General features: G+C 39.8%; 1 protein-coding gene across 1 annotated transcript in view; it reads right to left on the bottom strand.

Moving 5' to 3' along the window:
- Positions 1 to 344: 344 nt before the first annotated feature.
- Positions 345 to 24,285, bottom strand: part of LRP6 (LDL receptor related protein 6) — a 122,573-nt gene continuing 98,632 nt past the window's right edge. Inside the window, 12 exon segments of the mRNA XM_035551074.2 lie at positions 345 to 1,519; positions 3,184 to 3,281; positions 4,873 to 5,009; positions 6,253 to 6,483; positions 8,289 to 8,399; positions 10,095 to 10,218; positions 10,220 to 10,332; positions 11,728 to 11,853; positions 13,383 to 13,592; positions 18,562 to 18,752; positions 18,941 to 19,152; positions 20,971 to 21,173. Of these exon segments, the coding sequence (XP_035406967.1) occupies positions 1,228 to 1,519; positions 3,184 to 3,281; positions 4,873 to 5,009; positions 6,253 to 6,483; positions 8,289 to 8,399; positions 10,095 to 10,218; positions 10,220 to 10,332; positions 11,728 to 11,853; positions 13,383 to 13,592; positions 18,562 to 18,752; positions 18,941 to 19,152; positions 20,971 to 21,173 (2,048 nt within the window). The 3' untranslated portion in view covers positions 345 to 1,227.

Below are 24,285 nucleotides of genomic sequence, written 5' to 3'. Positions count from 1 at the left end.
TATATATTTATATATATGATTTGGATACGGTGGTATCAATACACACTGAAAGTACTGCAAGGATATATTATTCATTTACAGTAAAACTAACAATCCATTGTTAAATTTATAGTTTATAAATATGCTGTCTATATTATATGTGGTATAAAAATATTTGACATTTTGTGGGCACTAGGTCAAAATAAGTTTTTCTTTTTAAGGGACTAAAAATCATTCAGGTATATGCATATTACCCTTGTCAATTACGTGAAAATCACACTTATCCGGTACAAAACAGAATCCTACTGTGTTGGCAAAATGAATGAAGTAATGTATAGCATGACACTCACTGCATGACAAGGCTAATTAGGAGGGGAAAAAAAGAATTTACAGCAGCCCAATTCTAGCAGTATTTTAAATTAGGATTATATGATTAAAGTGACATGGGAAGGAAGAAAGGATGCAGAAGAGATGAGAAAAGCTAAACAGTGTTAAGAAAGCACACTTTAAAATATACCCAACCAAAATCATTGAAATTCTAGAAGCAAGGAGAGAGCTCTAAATGCTCTAGTTTGGTAAATGCATTAAGAAAAACAGAGGTGTCTTCTTTAAAAAAAAAAAAAAAAAAGTGTGATTATTTTTCTGGATTCACTGCTACGATTGCTGTATTCCTGTAGAAAACAAAGCCCTTTATGTAAGGTTAATATCTGTCCTGACTGCGTTTTCAAGTTTAACTTTAGTTGCTGGCCCTCTGTAGTTAATATAGAGGTTATTTGGCTACTTCCAAGTATCTATGGTATGCTGCTCTGAGATGGACTTCTTTATTATTAATTACTTTAAACATATTTGGTATTGACAAACCCCACAACATCTCACCTCACTGGACAAGTGACACATCCTGGTTCTTCCATTTCCTTATGTGCTCAGTCACTTCACTGGATTAAGGCATGTTTTTGAGTTCCGTTTGCAAAAATAAAAACTTTTTGTACAAATGTCTGGGTTCTTTTATACAAAAATTCTTCTTCTTATGGCACAAGCAGCAGTTGCTGTTTAAGAAAATATATAAATATCCTTTTTTTCTCTCTTCTGTACAAATATCTCCAGGATTCCTCCACCCCACTTAATAACATTTAACTGTACACTGTCCTACCTCATCCCTCACCGAGAGCTCCCTCCCCCCTCCCCAGCAGAACATTTTGTATTTACACTTTCACGACAGAGGCGGATAACGGAGAGGGGGGCTGCCCCTCATGAGGAGTCTGTGCAGGGGGATGGCGGTGGTGGGTAGAGATGGTGCGAGTAGCTCCGCTCCGTGTACGGGGAGGGTGGGCAGCTCTCATAGTTCTCCTCTGCCGACAGGTACTGGCTACGCGGAGTCGGAGGCGGAGGGACAGGCTCCGAATCATAGTTCAAGTCACTAGTGTAGCCCTTGGCTGTTGCTGTCGTCACCCTTCGGCTGGGGGCATAGTCACTGTCGCAGACATCTGTGCTGCAGGGGGTCGTGGGAGGTGCAAAATGCCGGTAGCTGTAAGGCCTGTAGCTGCAGCAGGTGGGGAGATACATGGGAAAAGTGTTGGCATGGAGAAGGGCCATGCATTTCAGGCAAGACAGCCATGAAAAAGCGAGTGGCAGGTAAGTCAGGGTGGGAAAAGGCAGGGGGCCAACCTTTGCAGCAGATGCATAGCATCACCTTTCTCTCTGACACAGTAAACATGCTAACTACTCATGTGGCCAAAGTCAACCTTTGTGCTGTATCAGTCAAATTAGAGTAACCAGTGAAAGGGATACTAACTATTCATTACCTACAGACAACAGGCTCCCTAAAGGCCTTAGCTGAGGTAAAAAAAAAAAAAAAAAAAAGTTACTCCTAAGAGCGGGGCTGGAAGCACACTGTGCGGAAAAAATAGATGTGTTGCAATCTTGGAGATGTTCTAGTATCCATAAATTGGATAATGGACTAACTTCCAAGTTGAGTTTAAAGAAAACCGACTAGAAAGGGAGGTGGTTGGTAGCTACAAGGGCCACCATCAAAATCCGTAGCTGGGGGCAGGTGGGGATGCAGCTCCTCCGTATTCAAGCCAGAATGTTAGTAAAGACCTGAATAGATCTGAAACAGCAGAACTAGGTTTTATTTTTGGGCTTGGGAGCATTCTGAAAATATGTAAGCCTACACTACATCTCTAATACCATTTATAATACTAAAAGTCACATCAGCTAACCAGTGATCAGCAGGGTTCATGCTGGTGCCAAGATTTGGTTTTATTTCATTACTAAATTACTAATCATTTTTAAAGATTTTTCATATGGCTGGAAGGGACCATTATAAACATCTGCTCTGACCTTCTGCACAACAGAGGCGATATTTTCTGCTAATGGAGAAGAGATGTCTTTTCAGCCCCAGAGACCTCATTATCCAAAAGCCCCCAAAGGCTGTGTGTTAGGGAGGCATTTCTTTCAGGAGACATATACAGCTACCTCTTCTCATTGACTAGATCTTCTAGCGATTTGGGAGGAGAACCTTTACAACCTTTGGTTAGTAGGTCACTTGCTCTTTCTTTTTTTTTTGGTAATTAGTCATAAAATGATAATGAACTCTAAAGGAAGGTGAGAAAGATGTATTCAAATAAACAAGGATAAAACTTACATGTCCATAAATATCAGTCAGAGAAAATAAGTAAAAGTGTAGCAACCTTTTTCAGATATTAACACTAAATATGTCAAATTAGATTTTTTGTGCTTTATCTAGGCCATTAATATTATTCCTGAAATACTAGCCTTTATAGTGCCTTCTTTGCTCCATTTGGTGCTGTCTATCATTTCTGATAATTACACAACAAATTATTTATAACAAGGCTAAAACAATGCAGGTTTCATTCCAGGGTACGTGTCTTTGGCTCTGTTATCATGACACCAAGTCAGCATCTAACTAATTTTGTGACAAGAATGAGTGTTGTTATTTCCCCTAAGGCAATACACCCAAGAGGTGTACCACTAACCCACTTACTGTATGATTAACCTCAAACGATGCTGCACTTAAACACACACAGCAGTGACATGATACATGTGAACCAATTTAAGCATCTGTTTTAGTACTTGCAAAATTAGTGCCTTTGATTGCAATTCTTATGGAGCAGGGACTGTCTTTATTCTGCATTCTACGATAACAGTTTTGATCCTGACAGAAGCTATTGTAATAATAATTACCTGTAGGATCTATGAGTGGATGGGCTGTTTGAAGAATAACCAAATTCCATGGTATAATGTGAACGTTCAGTAGCTGGTGAAGGTGGTGGGTTCAAAATCTAAGGAAAAGGAAAGAAAAAAGCTGCAGTTAAGATATGAAGGAGAATCAAGAAAACATCAGTGTTATAAGTTTTCTTTTTAGTACTTTTTAATAGGAACCTTAAGTTGAGAACTACATGCACAGCCCCTCCCAACAAACAGGATTTTTCCTATGTTTATTCCAAGTTCTTTAACAGATCCTGGAAATCCCGCTTGTTACCATTCCCATAGAAGATATTACTAAGCTCTTCTCAAAAATGCTGACTGCTGTTGATATTTTGACATACCCAGTGCTGAAAAGTAAAGCTGAAGCTAGCTGTTCAATAGTAGATTGCCACTGGGGATACCACTGCCCTACGCAAACTGGCAAATATCTACCCCTACTAGCTTGTAGTTCTTAAGCACTATGCTGTTTAGAATACTTGCAGTTTGCTGTCCAAGGCGAGCATTTGTTCCCTTTACTGTCATACTCCTACTTCAGAAATTGAATTTTTATTAGACTAATTTGAAGATACAAAATGATGATTTGATTTTCAGAACTGCAAAACAGACAGTTGAATATTTCAGCCCACGCTGACAAAGCATGTAACTAACGCTAGACAGTGACTTGTGGACTTCATGTAAAGTAGCTAAAACAACCATCAGATCATAGAATGCTTTGAGTTGGAAGTGACCTAAAATATCATCCGGTTCCAACCCCTCTGCGATGGGCAGAGACGCCTCCCACTTGACCAGGTTGCCCAAAGCCCCATCCAAGCTGGCCTTGAACTCTTCCAGAGGTGGGGCATCCACAGCTTCCCTGGGCAGCCTGTGGCAGTGCCTCACTACTCTCTGAGTGAAGAAATTCCTCCTAACATCTAATCTAGATTTCCTCTAACATCTAATCTCTTTTAGTTTAAAGCCATTCCCCTTGCCCTATACACTTCCTGATAAAGAGTCTCTCGCTTTTTTGTAGGCTCTCTTTAGGTACTGGAAGGCTGCTATAAGGTCTTCTCCAGGCTGAACAACCCCAACTTCCTCAGCTTGTCTTCATAGGAGGTGCTCCAGCCCTTTGATCATCCTCATAAAAATCAAGTAGATTGTGAGCCCTCTAGGGCTGGTACCAACATTTATATAGCATCTAATGCATCACATTTCAGTTCTGTGACTATAAAAATGCTATGGAGTATGCAAGATGGATGCTATGTAATGCTATGGAGTTGCAAGACACTTGTTTGTTTTGGAATGCGCAAGAAAACTTCGTTTTAATTCATTCAAAGGTCTATAGAGAATCAACTATAGCCTTACCTCCAGAGGCACATGGCAGAGTACAATGACAGGAGATTGCTCTGCCAGAGCTGGTCAACATTTACAGTTATTTTTTCATCTCTTCTGACATTCTAACATCTTTTTCTGGCACTTAGCTCTATAAAGCTTTAAAAATTAGTATAAAAGTCCTATATTGTTTTGGAAAAAGACAACCTCCTCTCCTTTCTCTTCCAAAATCACATCTCATATTCAAATAAATTTATTAGGCTAGAAATCTAAAACAAAACATTCCTCTGTCAACTAATTATCCTGAGGCACTTCCCTGAAAGTTAATAAAGGTCTATGAATAACAGAATGACTTACTGGAGGAAAGTAAGTGCCTTTGGTACTTGAAGAACTGCTGGAAGAGGCTCCAGTGACATGGGCCCTGTCATAGGGTGGCCCGCTGCTCCCCCCCATAATGCTGAGGGAGCTGATCACAGATTTACCTCGAGACATCCCTAAAGAAGAACAAAGATGTATGTCAATATTCAATTCAAACAGAGAAAAGGAAAGCATCAAAAAAAAAAAAGTAGGGAGGATAACAGGAGTATCAGCAAAGAAAAATTAAAAGCAAAGTTAATCTTTATGGTGTTAAGAGCAAATTCAGTACTCCTTGATGGAGAACCAGAATGAAGACTGCCAGGGTATAAGCATGTTGGTTTCGTGTATCAGCTACTGAACTGTGGGACTTGGTGCTGGGCTGTACTAAAGCTGTGTGAAGAGAAACAGATTCCTTTCACTTGAATGGCTGTAAAAGACTTGAGAGAACAGGCATTGAGGCACTATTTCTATGCCTTGGAATAAAACATGAAACTGACTCTGACCACCTAACTGAGCAACTGAAATTTGTGCAGGAGAGGAGAGGGTTTATTCTTCCATTTCCACACTGTTAAGTAAGCTTTTGCTGCTGGACTGAACCACGCTGGCGGAGAGTCCAAGTGGGAAATGGAGAAGTATGCAACTGTGATCAAAATAACGGTGAAAGTTCTCCTCAAAGACCTGCTTATGAAAGCAGGTTATTACAGAAAGCAAAGAAATTTGGTACATTATTTTAACCCTATAACAGCCTCACAAAACCTGTATGTTCTAACTGGAACCCGCTGGATCTAAAGATATAAGTTACATTATATAGTTAATCAATATATACAAAAGCAATGCATATAATCAAGTCTCACTTTTAAAACAGCAATAGCATCACACACCTGGATTGGCATCGGTGGCTTCATCATCAAATGAAATAAGCCAAGAATACAGTTATTGCTTTTCATGACAGACTTTATAAGAAGTTTCACAATTATACAAACACAATCTACAAATCTAACAAGAATAATTGTACACTCTTTAAAGAGAGTGATGCAAACATAACTCTGTATAACTTTACTCTCTACTGTCACGACACCTTGCTGATGCTATACCACCACAAAAAGAGGCTGCTTGAGCAGCAGCAGAACTCCCATGGTATGGTTATCTGTTTGAGCTTCTGGCTCTGCCAAGTATCTAAATGCTTGTGGATGGTATGGGTAAAATAGCAGTTCATTATTATCAAGGATAGCAACAACCCTTGACAGTCCTGTCTTTTAATAGCTTCACATTAAGAATTATGTATCTGGAATGGGAGTCTCCTGTGCATACATGCACATTACCCTCAGCTACAACTATGTGGTGCCAAAGAGCAAGACAAGGAACACACTATTTACTCACCAGGAAGGGATCCTGACAAAGAGCTCGGGTGAGGCACATAACCAAGAGGTACAGAGGCTGGTCCATGCACCACATAATCATTGGTCATTGTTTCCCCATCTCCCTTCATGCGTGGGCATAACACCCTCTGGCAGATGAAGTACATTGCTCCAACCACAAAAACTGTGAGGATCACACCAATGATGGAGCCTATCGTGTTGTTGGGCTGTGGAGCAGGCTCCTCTGTCGTGTCTAGGAGAAAGGAAAATCATACTACAGAAGCTAATCCAACAGCTTCAGGTACCAGCATCAGTTTTCATGATCTCTTTCCATAGCCTCTGCTTCTGCAGGCAGACAACAGCTTTCAAATTAATGTATATTAGGAAGAAACAGGCACTAGGACAGGTCTGTTTGAAGACTTTGGGAGGCCATAAGGGCCACCTGTGCACATGAATAGCTGCACACATGCAGATGTTTTTGAACCACAGATGCCAGGACATAAACAGTACACACATGTGCAGGGGGGCTGATGAACTAGATCACAGTCTTTCTACCTGCTGATAGGCAGGGTTATTACCCTTTGATCTCTGTGAAGAGGACCTACAGCCATGACTTCAGATTCCACTGTGCTAGGACTCCAGTTAGGCTTTTTTTTTTTGTCATTAAAAACAATGACAACTACTTCTTATGTTTCACCTGGTCACTAAAGCACCTAGGTTATCACTCTGCTTAATAGATTGGCACTCCATCTTCTCAACTGTGTAACATTCATTTATGCTGAACAGTACAGATGATGCATCAGTAATGAATTTTGGGTTTGCTGCTATTTAGGGAATTACCTAACCCACTCTACATCTGACCCATTCTGATGTTTACAGATATATCTGTGCATCAGCTTTAGAGGTGCCATCTTTATGAAGAATCTGTATCTGAAGTGATTATTCAGCAGCTAAAATGAGTGGCTTCCCCTACAATACCGATTCTAAGCAATGACATTTATAGGAATAACTGGCAACCCCCTGCCTGTGCTTCATGAATTTGACAAGAAAAACAGACTTTAAAGTATTTTCCTGTTCTAGTCAGTGTTTTACATCTTAACCATTACTGTAAGTCTTTTCCTCAACATATTTCCTTCTCCCTGAACACCAAACCCACACTTTAACCAACCTGTCACAGTCTACAGAGATAAGTAAACAGACTTCTGATCATATCGGAAGAGAGACAGTGACAACTGCAACTTACTCTGGGGGGCTAATTTTATGTTACAAAAACAAAGAATATCTGACCTATTATAAAGATAACTATATATGTCTCTGATAATGTTGCTAATAACTTTGTAGCATGACAGAACATCTCTCATTACTCCTTCCTAAGATTAGGGGTCCAAATCTGTCATTGCATTTTCAAGTTACATGTGTGTCATCTATGATATATAGATATCTAACACAAGAAGAGATGTCCCTATTCGTAATTTCTTTTAAAATACCAACAGTGAAAATGAACTTTCAAATTGGAATTTTAAAGGTGGTGGTTTCTTGCAGAACTCTGGAGATTTCAAGGAAGGGAATATCACATGTTACAAATCATAAATCAAGCTCAAAATTACATCTTTTCAAGATGCAAATGAAATTTTAGAAGGTTTATTCTGTAAACAGAGTGCTGATGTGATTCTAAAAGCACCTGCTATTAATTCTGTGGATGAGAAAATGGTGAAGCAGAGAGCAGTTTTTTATAAAAGCCTCATGCTTCTAGAAGGATTTTTAATACTGCACCATCTCAGCTTACAAACTCATAATAGTAAAACAAGCATCTTATTTCCCTTAAAAGTTTTAAAAGATATGTAGAAAAATTACTAGACTGCTATGCTAATTCAAAATAATAGTTATATTTGTGATTCCTGTTCTACTACATTGTGCATTAATTGCATGACAGCACTTACAAACAGGAGCATCCATTTTGGGTACAATTCATTCAGATTAAAATCTAACTCATTGAGAAGTTAAGAAATAAATAGCAGATAATGCAACCAAGTCTCTAGTCTCAGGGTTCATACTTACAGCATCCTTGTTCATCCGAGCTGTCACTACAGTCCAGGTTGTGATCACATTTCTTGCTTTTACCAATGCACTGCCCACTGGCACAGCGGAACTGATCAGTTAAACAAAGCACTGGAAAGAGAGCCCCCCCAAACAACAAGAGTCAGTATCAAAGACTTCTACTCTTTAAAACAATTAAGAGAACCAGACACCAAGGCACACAATCAGGGACATCTTGGGAGAGCTTAGTCTGTTGCTAGCTTCATTTCTTGAAACAGCCAGTGGGGCATAAAAGTCCCTCATGTCAAAAAATGATTAGATGTTCTGGAGTGAATATTGCACAGTGGGTACCTGGTCCTCATTGCCTATTTTCAGTAAGATCATTACAAGATAAAGTCAACTCAACTGAAATAACTCAGAAGCAGGCGGCCACTGAGGAGATAGGTACTTATCGTGGGACATGGTTATTGTAAAATTACTGAAAGAATACCCAACTATAAGCATTTACTGTAATATAAGTGAGAAGAATTAAGTTATTAAAATTAAATCTGCCAAACTACAATGATAAAATTGTTTAAGAGAGAAGAATGTGGTTTCTCAATGCCCTTGTACTCCTCCTGTAAACCAGAAGACTCCTTGATCATGGGACAATATATTTTACTTGACGTTATGTTTTAAAACTGAAATGAAAGACAGAATACAAAACTGGAGCTTTGCCAGTACACTCAAAAAAATAAACTACTACTCTGGGAAAAAAGGTGCTGTTGTTTACATATAATTTTGTCTCCTGTTTCACATAAATCCAGAAATTCTTTCTGACTTCAGTTGAATTAAGAAGTTAAACTAAAGGCTGTTCTGATCTGCAATCAACTTGAATGCTCTGAATACTAGTGCCACTTTGAAGGTGATAAACAGCCCCTGCTCTGATATCTCTAGCCACTGGATGGCAACTGCACAAAGCATTTTCAGATGCTGGCATCCCATCTGGCTAAAAATCACCTTTCATCAAAAGAATTTCTGCATTGGTCTGTATATTTTTGTTTGAGCTGGAGCACATCTTTTGGAAAGAAATTCAGCCTTTATTCAAAGTCTCTTAGACAGCCTCTTCAAATAAAGAAATTGTACTGAAAGGATACACAGAAGAGGCATCCTTTCAAGCTTACAAGTTGTCCCTACAACTCCTCACTACTTGTGCAGTAGGGAAAAGAAGGTCAAGTTTTCTAGTGTTTCACTTGGTGTAGTGGTAGGGTAGCTGAGACTCCACCAGCATAACCTGTCCTTTCCAAAATTAAAAGAACCTAATTCTCATTCTGTTGGCAGTAGCACTTCCCTTCATATGACTATGGCTTAAATACTCTCTTTTGCTGTACTCTACAGGAAGAAGACATCTCCAGAAATCTCATGTCTCCCTCTCACTTCCTCACAGAAGTTTAATTTCATTTTATTCAGTTGTTATAAAATAAACAATCCCCAGACCTTTAGTGGGCATAAAGTATTCAAAAAACCCCACAACCCTATGACACGGGTTTCCTCCATGTTGTAAATCACTCCAGAGTTACCAGGTTTTTAGAGTTTTAAAATATACCATTTTAAATAGTACTTTTCACAGAGCTTAAACCACTGTGCAGGAAGTCAGCATTATTTCCACTTTACAGGTGGAGAAACAAAGGAATGTAGCTCTGAAATAATGTCCCACTCAATAAACCAGTGTCAAAAGAGCAGAAGCTCTTATCCTTCCAAATCCTACACTCTGCAATAACTTTGGTATCTACCATAGTGTCCCCTGAACAACTCTGTTTTCATTATACTTTGAAAGATCCTCTGTACCTTCACAGTTTTTCTCATCTGAGTTGTCTTGGCAATTTGCTTCTCCATTGCACCGGAGGGCACTGTCTATGCACTGTCCGCTTTCACACTGGAACTGGGTGTCCGAGCACACCGGACAGTTTTTTTTCATCACTGTGGTCCTCACATTCAGTGAAACCATCACAGCGCCAGGCCACTGGGATGCAGTCAATCTCACCTGTGAAACAGGTGAACTGCTGAGGGGAGCAAGTTGGTGGTTCTTTAAAAATCAAGCAAACAAACAAAAATTAAAAATCCAGGTGAACAATCAGCAGCAGATCACAACAGGTAAGGACAAGAATAACTCATCTGCTTTAATTAATCAGACAGCTGATAAACATGCCACATCATAAGGTAATTTCCACCCCCCACTGCCTCTACAGTTGTTTGAGCAGATCCTGAGCCCCAAGTGACAGCTGCAGGTTCAAGTCAATGGAGTTTCATTAGACAAAGAATAAGAGGAACAGAGAAGCAAGCATGCACACTCAAAACACAATTCTTTTCTTTCCTTCCCACTTCAGCTTCTTATACCCTTCTCTTAGTAGGTCTCAAAGTCTTCATTTAAAATCAACAAACTTTTCTTCCACTCCCCCTTTCCTGAAGCACCACTGTATACACAACCGATGTCTCACTCTTTATGCTCGACAGTCATTGTATAGAAAGTGTTAAAAGGATGTAATGCCCTGCAGGTGGATCACTGTGACTCAATGTCTAGTTATGTGCCCTCAACAGCTCTGTTGAGTCAAAATTCTTCTAAAATGACAAAAAAATGCCCGATCTAGTCAAGTCCCGCTATCGCAACACAGCTGTTAACTATTACTTAACATTTACTACAGTAACTGTTAATCTCATGCAGTAAGCAAGCATGCATTTTTTTTCTCTTTTTATTTTTTTAATTTCCCTTTCCTCTCCTCCCCTTTTTGGCCTGGTATTAAACTTGCTCTGAGAAAATATCTGGATTATATTAGCTCTTGTTCCATTGTGAGACCACATGTCTCCTTGATGGCGAGAAGATTGCATAATAAATCCATTCAGTACGGTGGTACAAAGAGACCCAAGCACCCAAGCGCCTCTCCTCTCCCCAGATTTCAGCCCCACCCTTGGAGACATCAGGGCGTAGGCTGCAGTGGCCATATCACCATGGAGGAGGCAACTGGCCCTTCTGGGACTGCAGTGCAAAAAGGCACGCACAGGGTGAGTTTCAGGAGAAAAGCAGAGAAGAATGAAATGGCACACACACGAGACATGGTGCAATACGCCAGAACACAGGAGAGTCTACCATTAGCTGAAAAAGGAGAACATGCAGAATGATATAAAAAGTAGTTAAAAAATCATAAAATTGAAAAAATCAAACTGAAATAATTCAGTGGTCTTAAGCAGAAAGGGTGAACAGAAATCTGCATTCAACAGTGAGCTTCTAAAATTCTATTCTTTTACTCCTCAAAACTTGCAGATTTAGCTCGGGGGGGGGGAGCAAAGAGGTAAAACATGTAAAATCGTGTTACAACATCTGGTGCACTGTCACATTCTTTCTGCTCAGAAGTTGACCCTAAAATGGAGACCTCCCCACCCAGGAGCTGAGAGCTCAGTGACGCAGAGCATGGGAAGGACTTACCTCCGCAGGACAGCTCATCCTGCAGCAGAACAAGGTGGACTGGGCAAGAGCAGCGCGTGGTGCCGTCGCCCTTCACAATGCAAATGTGTGAGCAACCACCATTATCTTGAGAACAAGGGTGTTGTCCTGTGATTTTAAGAAAAGATGGACAGGTAGTACAACTGCAATCACACTTGCGAGGATAAGTAAATGAGATTCTGAGGGGTTGAGTTATCCCCTGCTCTCTCTCTCTTTTTTTTTTTTTTTTTTTTTTAAATTTTCTCTCCTCCAAGTACACTACAGTAATTAGTGGAATCCGGAAAAAGCCTTGGATTTACTCTCCAAGAATTTGGTGAGCTCACTGACAAGAAATACCCACATCTTTTCAGACCTTTCAGTGATTTCTTTGCGCTCACAGGACTCCTTTCATTACTCCCTTCTTGATGGGAAGGACATTTCTAAAAACAACTCTGAAATCAAAGTTGTATTCAATTGTATTTTTTTTCCTTTACACACACAAATAATTATCACACACATCAATAATTGTCTGTGATCTGATACACTGAGAATCATGCCACCTGGTCTCCTAAAACAGTAAACAGTACTCAAACCATTTGCTTCTCATGTGGGGTAGAATTAGCACTCCAGCAAAAATGGAAGCATTAGTAAGAAAAGATACCTTGGATTCCATACTTAATTTTCTCTATCAAAGACCATTAAAAATATAAAGTTTCCAAATTTATGAATTCTGAAGCTTTCACACTGTCTTCAAAACTCAAATTAACATGCTCTAGTTAAATATGTCTCTTCATTTTAATGTTTAATAAGCACAACATACTTCTCTTGGAACTCCTGACAGATTTACTGAGATTAATAGCAAACAAAACTAGTAGTAGTCTGTGCTGATGCTTTAATTAAACATCCCCAGACGTTTTTCTACATATTTCTCGAAGGCATTCATCACAGCCTATTAACTAGGCCTATTTCCTCCATGAAGACAGCAGCTCCACTGCTTTAACCATCCAGCTCCCATTGTTTCAAGTGAGTGTATGTGGGGAAAGGTTATATCCTGGGCAAAAAGAAAACTTTTAGAAGTGCAGACATGTTCAACACATATTGTTATTTACTGCACATTTCCTTTGTGTAATGCATGTTGTTCTTCCATCATTTAGTTTCAATATGAGTTGCCCCTAACAAAAATTGTTCAGCTTGCCTTAAAGACTGTGCAGCCAGGGTGGCTTGTCCATGACACATTTACTGCTAGTAAAGGGCCATGAGAGCTGTGCTTGCCTAAAAGGATTAAAGACCTGGCTTGTGTACCGCAGCCATAATCCAGAAAATCTCTACTAGTGATAACAGGATATTTCCACTGTCCCAATACACAGTAAAATCCCAGGTACCTCTATGGGACTACCTACCAGCAAAGTTGTCACCCGCAAGGAATTGTGATGGGTGGTTTGTGGTAAATTTCATGTCCATTGCCAACTGCACTAAGGAAACAAACTTAATACCACCCTGGCAATATAACAGACACGAAACAATACCAACTTCTGGCCCCTTCAATCTGCCCTGATGTTGACCAGTGGCAAGGAAAATCAGGCTTCATCGCTCTTGGCCACTCCCTTTCTCCAGCCTCACAGGCACTGTTCTCACTTGCAAACAGGAATTGCACTTACTGTATTCCTGAATGTTAAGCTCTTTCACAGCATGAATGTCACTAAGTTGTGCAATACGAGCTTGGACCTTTGTACGTCCTTCTCGACCAGTCATATCAATCTTTTCAATCATCTGCTGTTGCCTGTCAATCCAATACAGCCAGTTTTCAAATACAGTTAGTCCCACAGGCTGCAAGATATTAGAGTCTTCCAAAACAATTCGGTTAGCACCTGCAGAAAGAAAAGAGTAGTTTAGCTTAACTGGAATCAACCAAAATACTATCACAAATACTTTCTACACTGCTTACATCACTATTTTGATTACTTTTACACTATGAGGTAATGATGTAAGACTGATGTTTTTCAGACAGATGACCATTTTTTTTCTTTTTTTTTCATCAAGAAGACAGTTTGTGTGCTTCAAATACATTTCCTATATTTAAAACGTGTCTGGAGTTGGGGGCCAACTCTCATAAGACTGTCCAGTCTTTTATCAATATGATGGTAATTGGTATTTCTTTTCATTCATCTATTCTTTTTTTTTTTTTTTTTTTTTTTTTTTTGAGAGAGAGAGAGATTAACTTCTTTATCTTGGAATTCAGCAGGGGATAAGAAGATGGATTATTAGCTTGAGTTAACTAATGCAAGATTAAATCCAAGTGAAGACAAAGTACTTAGTAGTTTTCACCTGAATTATGAGATTAAGGTAAACATTTGACTTCTGACTTCATCATATTATTTTGTTTCAACTACATTATCTTCACAAAGGTTTTCATGCTAAATTAGGAACATTCTTTCCTACCTAGTGAAGATTTAGTTTCCTTAGTGCCTTCAGCAATCATCAGTAGCAGCCAAGAGGCTTTGCACCTCTGGAAGTATTTGCTGACTTTTATGCTAGATTACCTACCACTAAATATATTCAAGATCAACTGTCACATGTCACAGTTAACACTCCATGTAAACAGAAGAGAGCCCACAGATGTTTTAGAGGTAACATTAAAGACTGTCCAAAGACAGCGAAGACTTTGTAACTCGTACACAAAAATATGTTATTCAAAACCTTAATCGTATGCTCATTAACACTCATATACTCAATGAAGTTTATCAAACTCTGAGCATAAAATTACTCACAAACATAAGGATTCAGCTTCAATTTTGTAATGCTAAAATAATATTACACAGTCCAAAATTAGGCCACAGCTTGAAAATTTACACATAAATCCTGGTATTTCAAATATCTGGGCTTACTGCTATGCTTATTTTTACTTTAAACATAGCAGACAATGGCTTTGCATATGCTCATCCACAATAGCATTTCCAAGATGTTTTTAATATTTTTTCCTGGCTTGGCCCGTTGACAACTTCAATCAACAGTATGCCAATTAAGGGGACTTACAAACAAATTCAGCTACAAAAATGCATTTATCTCTATTTTACTGAATGCATAAAAAGCTCAGAAGTTAAGGAGTGTTTCAAACATTTAGGAAGTAGTAACATCTTAAGCAGAACACAGAGATTAAAACTTTAATCCTCAGGTAAACTGGGCTCTCACCCACCAATTTGGAATAACACCAGCAATGATCTGATTAAGAAAAGATGTTGATGGGTTCTGAAGGAGGTTATACCCAGACTGATGTAGAAATTAATAGACTGAGTGATGCAAGTCAAACTAAAGAACTGCAACAGTCTATTAACCCCCATGAACATGAGTCACCTTATAGGGAAAAGGTAAGAAACTGCAACCTGCATCCTGAAGAGAAAAAAAGCTAAGCTGGGAAGAGGGGTATATGCAAAGACAATGGGAAAGAATATAATTAGAACTAAGTAAGACCTTGACCTACCCAAATGGAGTCTGTACACACCCTGCTCTACCATGCACATGTCAATCAGCATGACATTTTGCAAAATGCTCCTAAAGCTCCGAAGCTTAAAATTTTCACTCTATTGATGTCTTAATCATTCTTTTTGATATTTGTGACCAAGTGTAGCTGACCATTTCTGATTAAACGAAGACACTGAAATCCCTCCTTCCATAAACTAACAATAAAATCTGAAACTGGCTCATCAGGGTGCTAGCCCCCTTTATTGGGAATGTCAGATGAAAGGGAGATGTGATTAAGAGAAGCTTTGTCCCTGACATCACCATTCTCTTTCCAGTGATACCTTTCACAAAAAGACTTAAAAACAAACAAATAAATATAAAAACCAGGACACACCCTTAGCACATTCTATTTCCAAATAAAAGTGACTTAATTTCAGAAACATTAGACATTTCCAAATCACACTAATTATTCTGGAATAGAACAACTAATTTCCAAATAGTTTCCACGGTAGGGAGCTAATTCCAGTCATCTTTTCGTAAACAACCCCTTAATCGTGTTAAAAATCTGGTTAGCTTCAATAGGATCTCCCATTTGGGCAGCACAACTGAGACCTAACTGCATGCCTGAAGAACAGGGAGGAAGAGAGAGACTGAATCACATAAAAGGTATTCTCTCTCTCCTTGTCTTTATAGGTACTGACATCTATAGAGTGTATGAGCAGAAGATTGTGCATGTTTTAAAGAAGCTAACACATGCAGAAAAAAATACTCTGCTGGTCAGAAGAGCCTATTAATCAGCATTCCTAGGCACAGGAATGCATCTCTGCAGTTAGCAATTTATTGTGGTGATTATAGCAATCTATTTGCAGTGCAAAAGCCAAAAACAAGAGAGGTTTTGGAAAGATTTTTCTTCATGTTCATCAAAAAAGTTGCGAGCTGGTACTTCATGACATCAGTGATCCGACAGGCACTTTTTTTTTTTTTTTAAGAGTGGAATCATTAAAAAAAATGAACTAGAATTTAGATTCATCTCTTTCCCTGTGTCCTGATATCTGGCTGATAGCAGACAAAGATAGAAACAAAGAATGTATGATGTTCTGCTGCCCATAAATTTACTCATCCTGAATAGCCTAGAACATAACCCATATTACTCGGGCCGAGTACCCTCAGCAAGTTTGCAGACAAAACAAAACTGGAGTGGCTGATACACCAGACAGTTGTGCTGCCACCCAGACAGCCCGGACAGGCTCAAGGAAAAAGCTGACAGGAACCTCATGAGGTTCAGCAAGGAGAAGTGCAAAGTCCTGCCCCACTAGTACATGCCTGGGGCCACACAGCTGGAAAGCAGCTTGGCAGAAAGACATGGAAGTCCTGATGGACACCAAACCGAACATGAACCAGCAATGTGCCCTTGCCACAAAGAAGGCCAATAGTATCTTGGGCTACATTAGGCAAAGCATTGCCAACAGTTTGAGGGAGGTGATCCTTCCCTTCTGCTCTGCTCTTGTGAGGCCACACCCGGAGTACTACATCCAGCTCTGGGCTCCCCTGTACAAGAGAGACGTGGGCATACTGGAGAGAGTCCAAGGAGGGGCTGGGAAGATGATTAAGGGACTGGAACATCTCTCCTGTAAGAAAAGGCTGAGAGAGCTGGAACTGTTCAGCCTGAAAAAGAGAAGGCTCAAGTGAAATTTTATCAACATATACAAATACCTGAAGGGAAGGTGCAAAGAGAAACAAACAAAACAGAAACATCAGGAAACCTTCTGTGCTGTGCGGGTGACAGAGCACTGGCACAGGTTGCCCAGAGAGGTTGTAGAGTCTCCTCCTTGGAGATCTTCAGAAGCCACCAGGACATGGCCCTGGGCAGCCTGCTCTGGGTGGCCCTGCTTGGGCAGGGGAGTTGGACAAGAGGAGCTCCAGAGGTTTCTTCCAACCTCAGCCATTTCATGATCACATTTTTTGAAACAATTCACTAACTATGTCCCGTGTTTTAAAATAGCAAACAGTCAGGGCATCACAGATCTTTAGTGATTCTGAACCTTCCAGTGACATACTATGTGAATCACCGAAGAAAAAAATATCTTGCTAAGCCAACCCACTTGAAGTACTAAAATACTTTCCAAAACAAAAGCTTATTTTTGCAACTTAATAAAAAGGCTGAAAATCACACTCGTGTCAATGGAATTGCATGCTGCTACTCTTAATGAAGGTATTGTGTCATCAGTGAAATACATTACTCTAAACTACCATACTCCTGCTGAATTTTCCATTTTGCTCACAGATTACCAAGTATGTCCTTATTTCCTAATGCATACACTGACAGCAGAATAACATTCAGCTGAAGTACAAGGACATGTGTTATTCAGAGTGGGGCTGGACCTATTCCAGAGGAAGGAGAAATTCTGCCACTGACCCCCAATAAGCAGCAGCGTGAGGGGGCATATACCCTATCACATAACAAAGAGATGGGCAGGTATGTGATCAGCAACATCCAGCCCAACTCATAACACACTGAATTACTACCCAAGACACAAGAGACAGCTGGGCTGATCCAGCAACTTCGGGGCTGATCCAGCAACAGCATACAGATAGTAAATAGGAGACAACTGTCTCTCTCTCACCTAATCCAACCGCATGATTTTGCCTTTTCTCTTGCTCCAGTTCTGGTTGCTTGCTGGACTTTCTGCTGAACCAATTCAGCTTTTCAAACCAACAGAAAACAGTTCTCTATTTTTCTTCTTCTATATTGTTAGTTTATTGTTTTGCTTATGTAGTTAGGAGAGCTGAATCAACTCATAGGGGAGGTCAGACAAGCAGCATAACCAACATTAAGGAGCAGACAAAGAGAATTACAAGACTGGAAGAAGGATTTTTTTTTTTCCTTTTGAGAACAGGAAGATATTAAATCTTACTCTATCCTTCTCATATTATGACCCTAAAATAACAGGCACATAAGTTACCTGCACACCTGTTTTAACTCTGTAGGAAAGATTTTTCCACTAATGGGAAACTTTGCTGATTGACAGATTATTGCACCAAAACCAATGCCTTTAACAACAAGCCTTCTCCACTCCCCTTTTCAAAACTGCTGCAATTTATTTGTGAACTGACTTTGGGAAACCACACGAAGGTCTTGCAGTGAGAAACTGAAGTAAATAGCATGTGTAGCAATTAATAATGCAAATCATAGATAGAGGCATGAGACTGTAAAAGCACACTGCATGAATCATGCACATTCCCTGGCTGGGAATTTAGGGAGCGATTAGAATCACAGTACAGACTGTTTATAATAGGAAGGAAAAGACGACACCTTTCTCTGCATTCCCCCACACCCACACCACACAAATGAATCACTGAATTAAAGTGCTACTCTACCTGAAAGGTCACTGCTTTCAATTCTTCGCAGGTCTGAATCAGCCCAGAACAACTTGCCTAGCTGGCTGTCAATAGCTAAGGCTATGGGCTTGCTCAAACCGCTGAAAAAAAGGACCTCTCGTTCAGTTCCATCCAATGCTGCTCTCTCAATTTTAGGAGACCTTTCCTGTAGGTTGGTGAAATACATGTATCTGGAATAGGAACAATTAGAGGAAAAGAAAGTTTATTTGATCTTTTTACATTTTCTCTATATGACCAAGACATCTTAACAAATGATGCTTTTATTCTGACAAACAGAAACCAGTCAGCACCAAGAAAACAGTTTGACCCTCAAGATCTTCAGCCTGAATTTCCCCACATCACTATTTCTGCTACATACCCTTTCTCTGGATTCACCACAATGGCTCTGGGCCGGTCTTGATCTCCTTTGAGCACCACTCCCATGGGTCTCCCATCCAGGCGTGTCACATTGATCACATTAGTAGCTTCACAGGTCCAGTAGATATAGCGGCTGTAGATGTCAATGCTCAGGTCATAAGGCTGCATGTCTAAGTTCTGGTTGGGAACTGGACTTGTCACAACAGTGAGGCTCTAAAAAGGGAAAAAAAACAACCCACAGAGGAACATTTAATCAGATCTAATGTGAGCAATTTTATTTGCTATGGATGTACCACATCAAACTATTTGCCAGGAAAGGAGGAGGCTATCAAAATATTTTCATAAAGCAGGAGACACCCAGGAACACTTTTCCTACCAACATCTTTGATTAGATATAGACACTTAGTCCTTACGGTTTGTTGGAATGGCAATCAAGTACATTGGTTGCAGCTCATAAGGTTTAGCAAGTTTGACCAAAAAGTCCAAATCGTCTCTACATTGAAGATTCAGGCTGAACCTCCCCTTTCTCCCCTGCTTTCTTCACAATCCTCAGTTCATTTTGGATAGACCCAAACCCAGAGCATGTTAAGCACGCTACAACAGAAACACTTGCATAACCTCTAATTTCCATAGCTGCAGCTGAACAGATGAAAAAAACACCAGCAAAGTGAGGCCAGATAGTGCTTGAAATTCTTGCCTCACTCTTCTCCACCATCACACTTGGGGGAAATAATATAAGGATGAATCATAAATGGGAAGGGAACTCTGATGACAGACAGAAGGACATCAGCTAACATAACAAAAAGACTTTAGAACATTTCCAGATAATAACTCTCTGCCCCAAAGTTCTTGTCTTCTACTGGCCTACACATCTGGAATTCTAATGCCTACCCCCCTTTTTTTTTTGATTTTTTTTTTTTTTTTTAGAATGACACTGCATAGTCTGCTCATAGTGAGAGATGAGCCTAAATGACACCTTTCGTGACCTTGTCAAAAAGTCTGAAGAGGAATGATAACACTCAAAACACAGGCTGACAATCTTTTTGGAAGAAAAAGGATTCTCCCTACCCCCAAATTAAACTTCACTGGAAGATTTGCTTAACTTTCTTCTTTGGCTTGACACCTCTACGAAAGGGTGTGCCTAAAGCCTTGCATTTGTTTATTCTGCTGAAGCAGGCAAAAAAAATCTGGTGCCTTTGACTTTGGAGTTTGGGATATTAAATTATTTAGAGATTCCAAAATTAAAACCATTGCTAAATTAAGCGTCAAGTCTGAAGGGCATTTCAACAGGATCCAACTAACACCACACTCACCACCAGAAACTACACGGAACATAGTACCTCTGTGTTGTCCATTTTAGTCTCCTGCTCCTCCCCCATTCAAAAAATGCAGGGGGAAAGTATGTATTTTAAGATGTGAAAATGCTCACAGCTAATCTCAATCACCTGTATTACCTTTGGCCTTCTGCCTCGTCCTACTTTTTTCGCATTCACTAAACTATTTCCCAAGCTTGCTACATCTCTTACAGGTCACTAGTTTCAACCCCCACAACCCAGTGGAGGGTCTCTTCAGCTCTCTTCCTATCCCCACCAGAACCCGGGAGACTTTAGACAAAGCCGTGCACTCACAGAGTCCCAGCCTCTCCGTTTCAGAGTCAACGCTCCTATGCCTTGCTCATTTGTATCTTTGCTGTCATTCTTTTGACACACTCATTTTCTCCTAAGAACCTTCCCTTCCACATTTCATGTCTTTCACACAGGAGTTTGTAACAGTACCCAGCCAAAAGACAGGGTTGAGCAAATATTGCACTGAGGACTAAAGTATCTTTAGCTGAGGCCTTAGTTTTCTGTGTTTCATTTCCTGCTGCATCTCCCAGATTACGGCAAAAAGACTCCAGAAACTCCAGATGCCACTTGTTGTGCCAAGTGACAGCTAGTAATCTATAGGAAATCTGTATATCTAAATCATTCACATACAACCATACACTTGGGTACAGAGCATCTTTTAGTAACTCCGGCGCCCACAGGATACCTGGCTGCCATCTTCCTGTGCCTTCCTAATGATGTTCTGCCGAGAATCAATCCAATACAGCTGTTTATCCAGGGGGTCGTAGTCGATGGCTCGAACATTTCTGAGACTATGTATAGGGAGTATGATATCTGGGCTCTGCTGTTCATCTATCACCATGCGATTAATTGCATTCTTCTGACTGAACAAAAGAAAGGTTGTAGGAGCTTGATGGATTAAAAAAAAGGAGGGGGAAAGGGTTACACGCAGCAATAACATTGAGTATTTTTATGTTCAATAACAGCATATAAAACACAGACAGTACCTAGTATTTAATTCCCTTTATCTTCCTTTGAAAACAAAAACAAAAACCCAAGCAGAACAACAACAACAAAAAACAAATCCAAAACAACAGGCACAAAAAAAACCAAACTTCTGATCAGTTCGGAAAGCCTTTCAAATGACCTCTTTCTACTATAAAAGTCTGAGTCTGGATATGACTAGCAAAGATAATTTTGTAAGTTGCAGGACTAGTGAATGTGAAGACTTCTGTCAAAATTACTTCAGTGGTCAGCTGTGACTCTCAAGGAACTGACAATTTTCTAAAGGGGTCCCAGGAAAACACAATTCCACTATTTTGGACTTGAACTTTTTGCTAGGTACATTTCTATGTGCAGAATTAACTGAGCAAAAACCAACACTGACTCCTTATTTAGGCATCACAGGGTACAGAAAGTGCCATTAGAATGGCTCAGTCCTGTTCCTGCTAATCCTCTTTCTGCCAGCACCAGAATGGAACAAGTAATTCGTAGGAAAATGTCTTAGATGTGTGTAGGCTGTTGTTGTTGTTGTGTTTTTGTTTTTAAACAAAACAAAAACACCTTTTCACTCTTCTCAGATTTGTCTGTCTTGCTTATTTCTAGGTGCTTATCTAGGAATGCTGACCTGCAGTAAGAAAAATATCAGATGTTCTGCTTTGGTTTTCCAGATGTTCAGCAAAAACTTCCTGGATAAAAGACAGTTTTTCTTATAAATTCCATCAAATGTCAAAAAATAAGACTTCCACACCCTGTTAAGCTGTAGTTTACGAGCTACATCTCACAGAAAGCACACAAGGCAAATGCGTTTAATACTTCTTTAAAAAGAAATTATCCCTGTATTATATAGCTGGGTCAGAAGTGAGTGGAAGTAGTTAAAACATTTCCCCTTTTCACAGCATTCTTTTCAATAATGGTCTTCCTGCAACCACTGCTGTGCACAACACAGCACAAGAGCCAGCAGCCAGAAATGCAGCTTACAGCTTCCCTGAAGTCTGCATAATCAATTTACTATAGCACAAATCTGGAGAAAGTAGCAGCGGGACACTGCACTCATTCAATCCAGCCTGTAAAACAGGTAAGGCTGGACCTTGGAAAGGGGACGTAGGCAAAAGCCTTCCCAGAGAACATCATCACCTCTCTTTGTTATTTTAGGCATACACTTTGAACATTTCTCTGCTGCTGTGAAGAAAAAAAAAGTGCATGGGGGGAAGTTTCCTTGGCAACTAACACTCAATCCTAACTTCCTATAACAATCTGGCCTGATTGTAAGGTATGTTTGCTTTCTGGAAAACCTGTATTTCTCCTCCAAATGTTTCTCCAATAATTTTGGAGAAAGACTTTTTCTACTTAGATCTAAACTGTAAAAGAAAACCAAAAAAAGCAAACCAAAATTTATACTGTTATATACAGCAAAATAATAGACTCAGAAGACATCAGTATTCTTATCAAGCAATTAAGAGACTAATGCCAAGGTAAAAAAAAAAAAAAAAAAAGAAAAGCTTAAGATAAAACAGTGCAGGCAAATATACTGTAATAAACACCTAAAATCTTTTCCATCTTTTCCCCAAAGAGGCCCTCTCACTGTTTTCCTGGCTTCCAACATTGAATTGATGACTTATAATAAAAAGTAACAGCAAAATTTCCCCTTTTGAGTCCCCACATCTCAGAAACAGTACCAATTTGAGAAATCACTTCACAGTCTTCATCATTCTACCTCCCAATAGTCACATATTTTAACTGTATTTTTGGAAGGCAAATGGAACATAACGAGAATGTCTCCTGTGTAACATGCATTCAAACTTCATAGCACTTGGTAGGTCTGATGAGATAACAGATCTAGTCAGGGCAGTGTGTCCGTCCCGTAATTAAACCAATCTATGCACACATGAGCAGGGTGATCCAGAAGGGAGGATCTGGCCTCTAGACAGGGCTTGGGCTAATAATAATGTTCAGGAATATATAAGCAAGTAAAACAGGCAAGAGAAAGTTAAAACGATTCATGCTCTAATTATAATGGCCAAGAGAAAAATTAAATTATAAGTAGAGAAGCCTAAGACTCCAATTACTTACAAATGAGAAACTGGAAAGTTACCAGGTTTGAACACGACAGAAGGAAAACTCCTAATACCTCATGAAAGACCAAAACATGCTGCAGGGAGACATTCTGTTTGCTCGCAACTGTTTCCTGTATTTTTCTTCTTCCTTTCCTATTTTTCTCCTCCTTTGTAAAGAGAGCATTTTCACAGGAAAACATGACCTTTTATCAATTTGCTACTTGTTCTCCACTGGAAGTCAAATTCCTCCACCTACAACATCACAGTAACCACTAGAGTGGTGCCAGCTGTGCTTCTAACCTTCAGAAAGGTGTGAGAACATTCAAGTACAAAAATCCAGCTGCCAGGCAAGCATCCTTTGTAACAAAAACAGAAAGAAAGAGCGCAGGACACACAATGGGGGGATACAGAAGACTTTTCCAAAAAGCATGATTTTCAAAAAATTCCATGAGATGGCATTCATGGAGCAGGCTACCCTGCTTTTGGCTTTAAAACAACAGTTGGATCTCTCTGCTTGGGCATAATGCAGACAAGATACAATCTGTCTCTCTGTACCATGAATCTCTTAACCCACTGACTAATCTGAATGACACCAGTGGAAATCAGCCATCCAGTATGCCTGCCAAAATTATGAGTGCTTCACTGGCAACCAGTTATTGAGAGATGGATAAATTATTTGGTTAGAAACCAATTACACACAGCCTGAGGGGCCTTGTGGTTCATATTCTGTACAACAATAAAGAAAAATGGGGCTTGGCTGCACTGAGATCAGAAATGTGAAGTGCTGTGGAGGCAGTGGAGCTGAGCTGAGCCTCACTGAGCAAGAAACACCTGTGGGGGTATGAGTGACCCACCACAGCATCTCCTCTGCCAGCAAACGGAACTACTACAGAATTAAATCTTGACCCACCTAAAGGCTATGCGAAGTCCAGAGTCTACACAATCTATCACATATCTTTTACATC

The sequence above is a fragment of the Cygnus atratus genome, chromosome 1 (assembly GCF_013377495.2).
Source record: "Cygnus atratus isolate AKBS03 ecotype Queensland, Australia chromosome 1, CAtr_DNAZoo_HiC_assembly, whole genome shotgun sequence".
Lineage (NCBI taxonomy): Eukaryota > Metazoa > Chordata > Aves > Anseriformes > Anatidae > Cygnus > Cygnus atratus.
The sequence above is the reverse complement of the archived record's forward strand: the minus strand, read 5'-3'. Positions and strand labels throughout refer to the sequence as shown.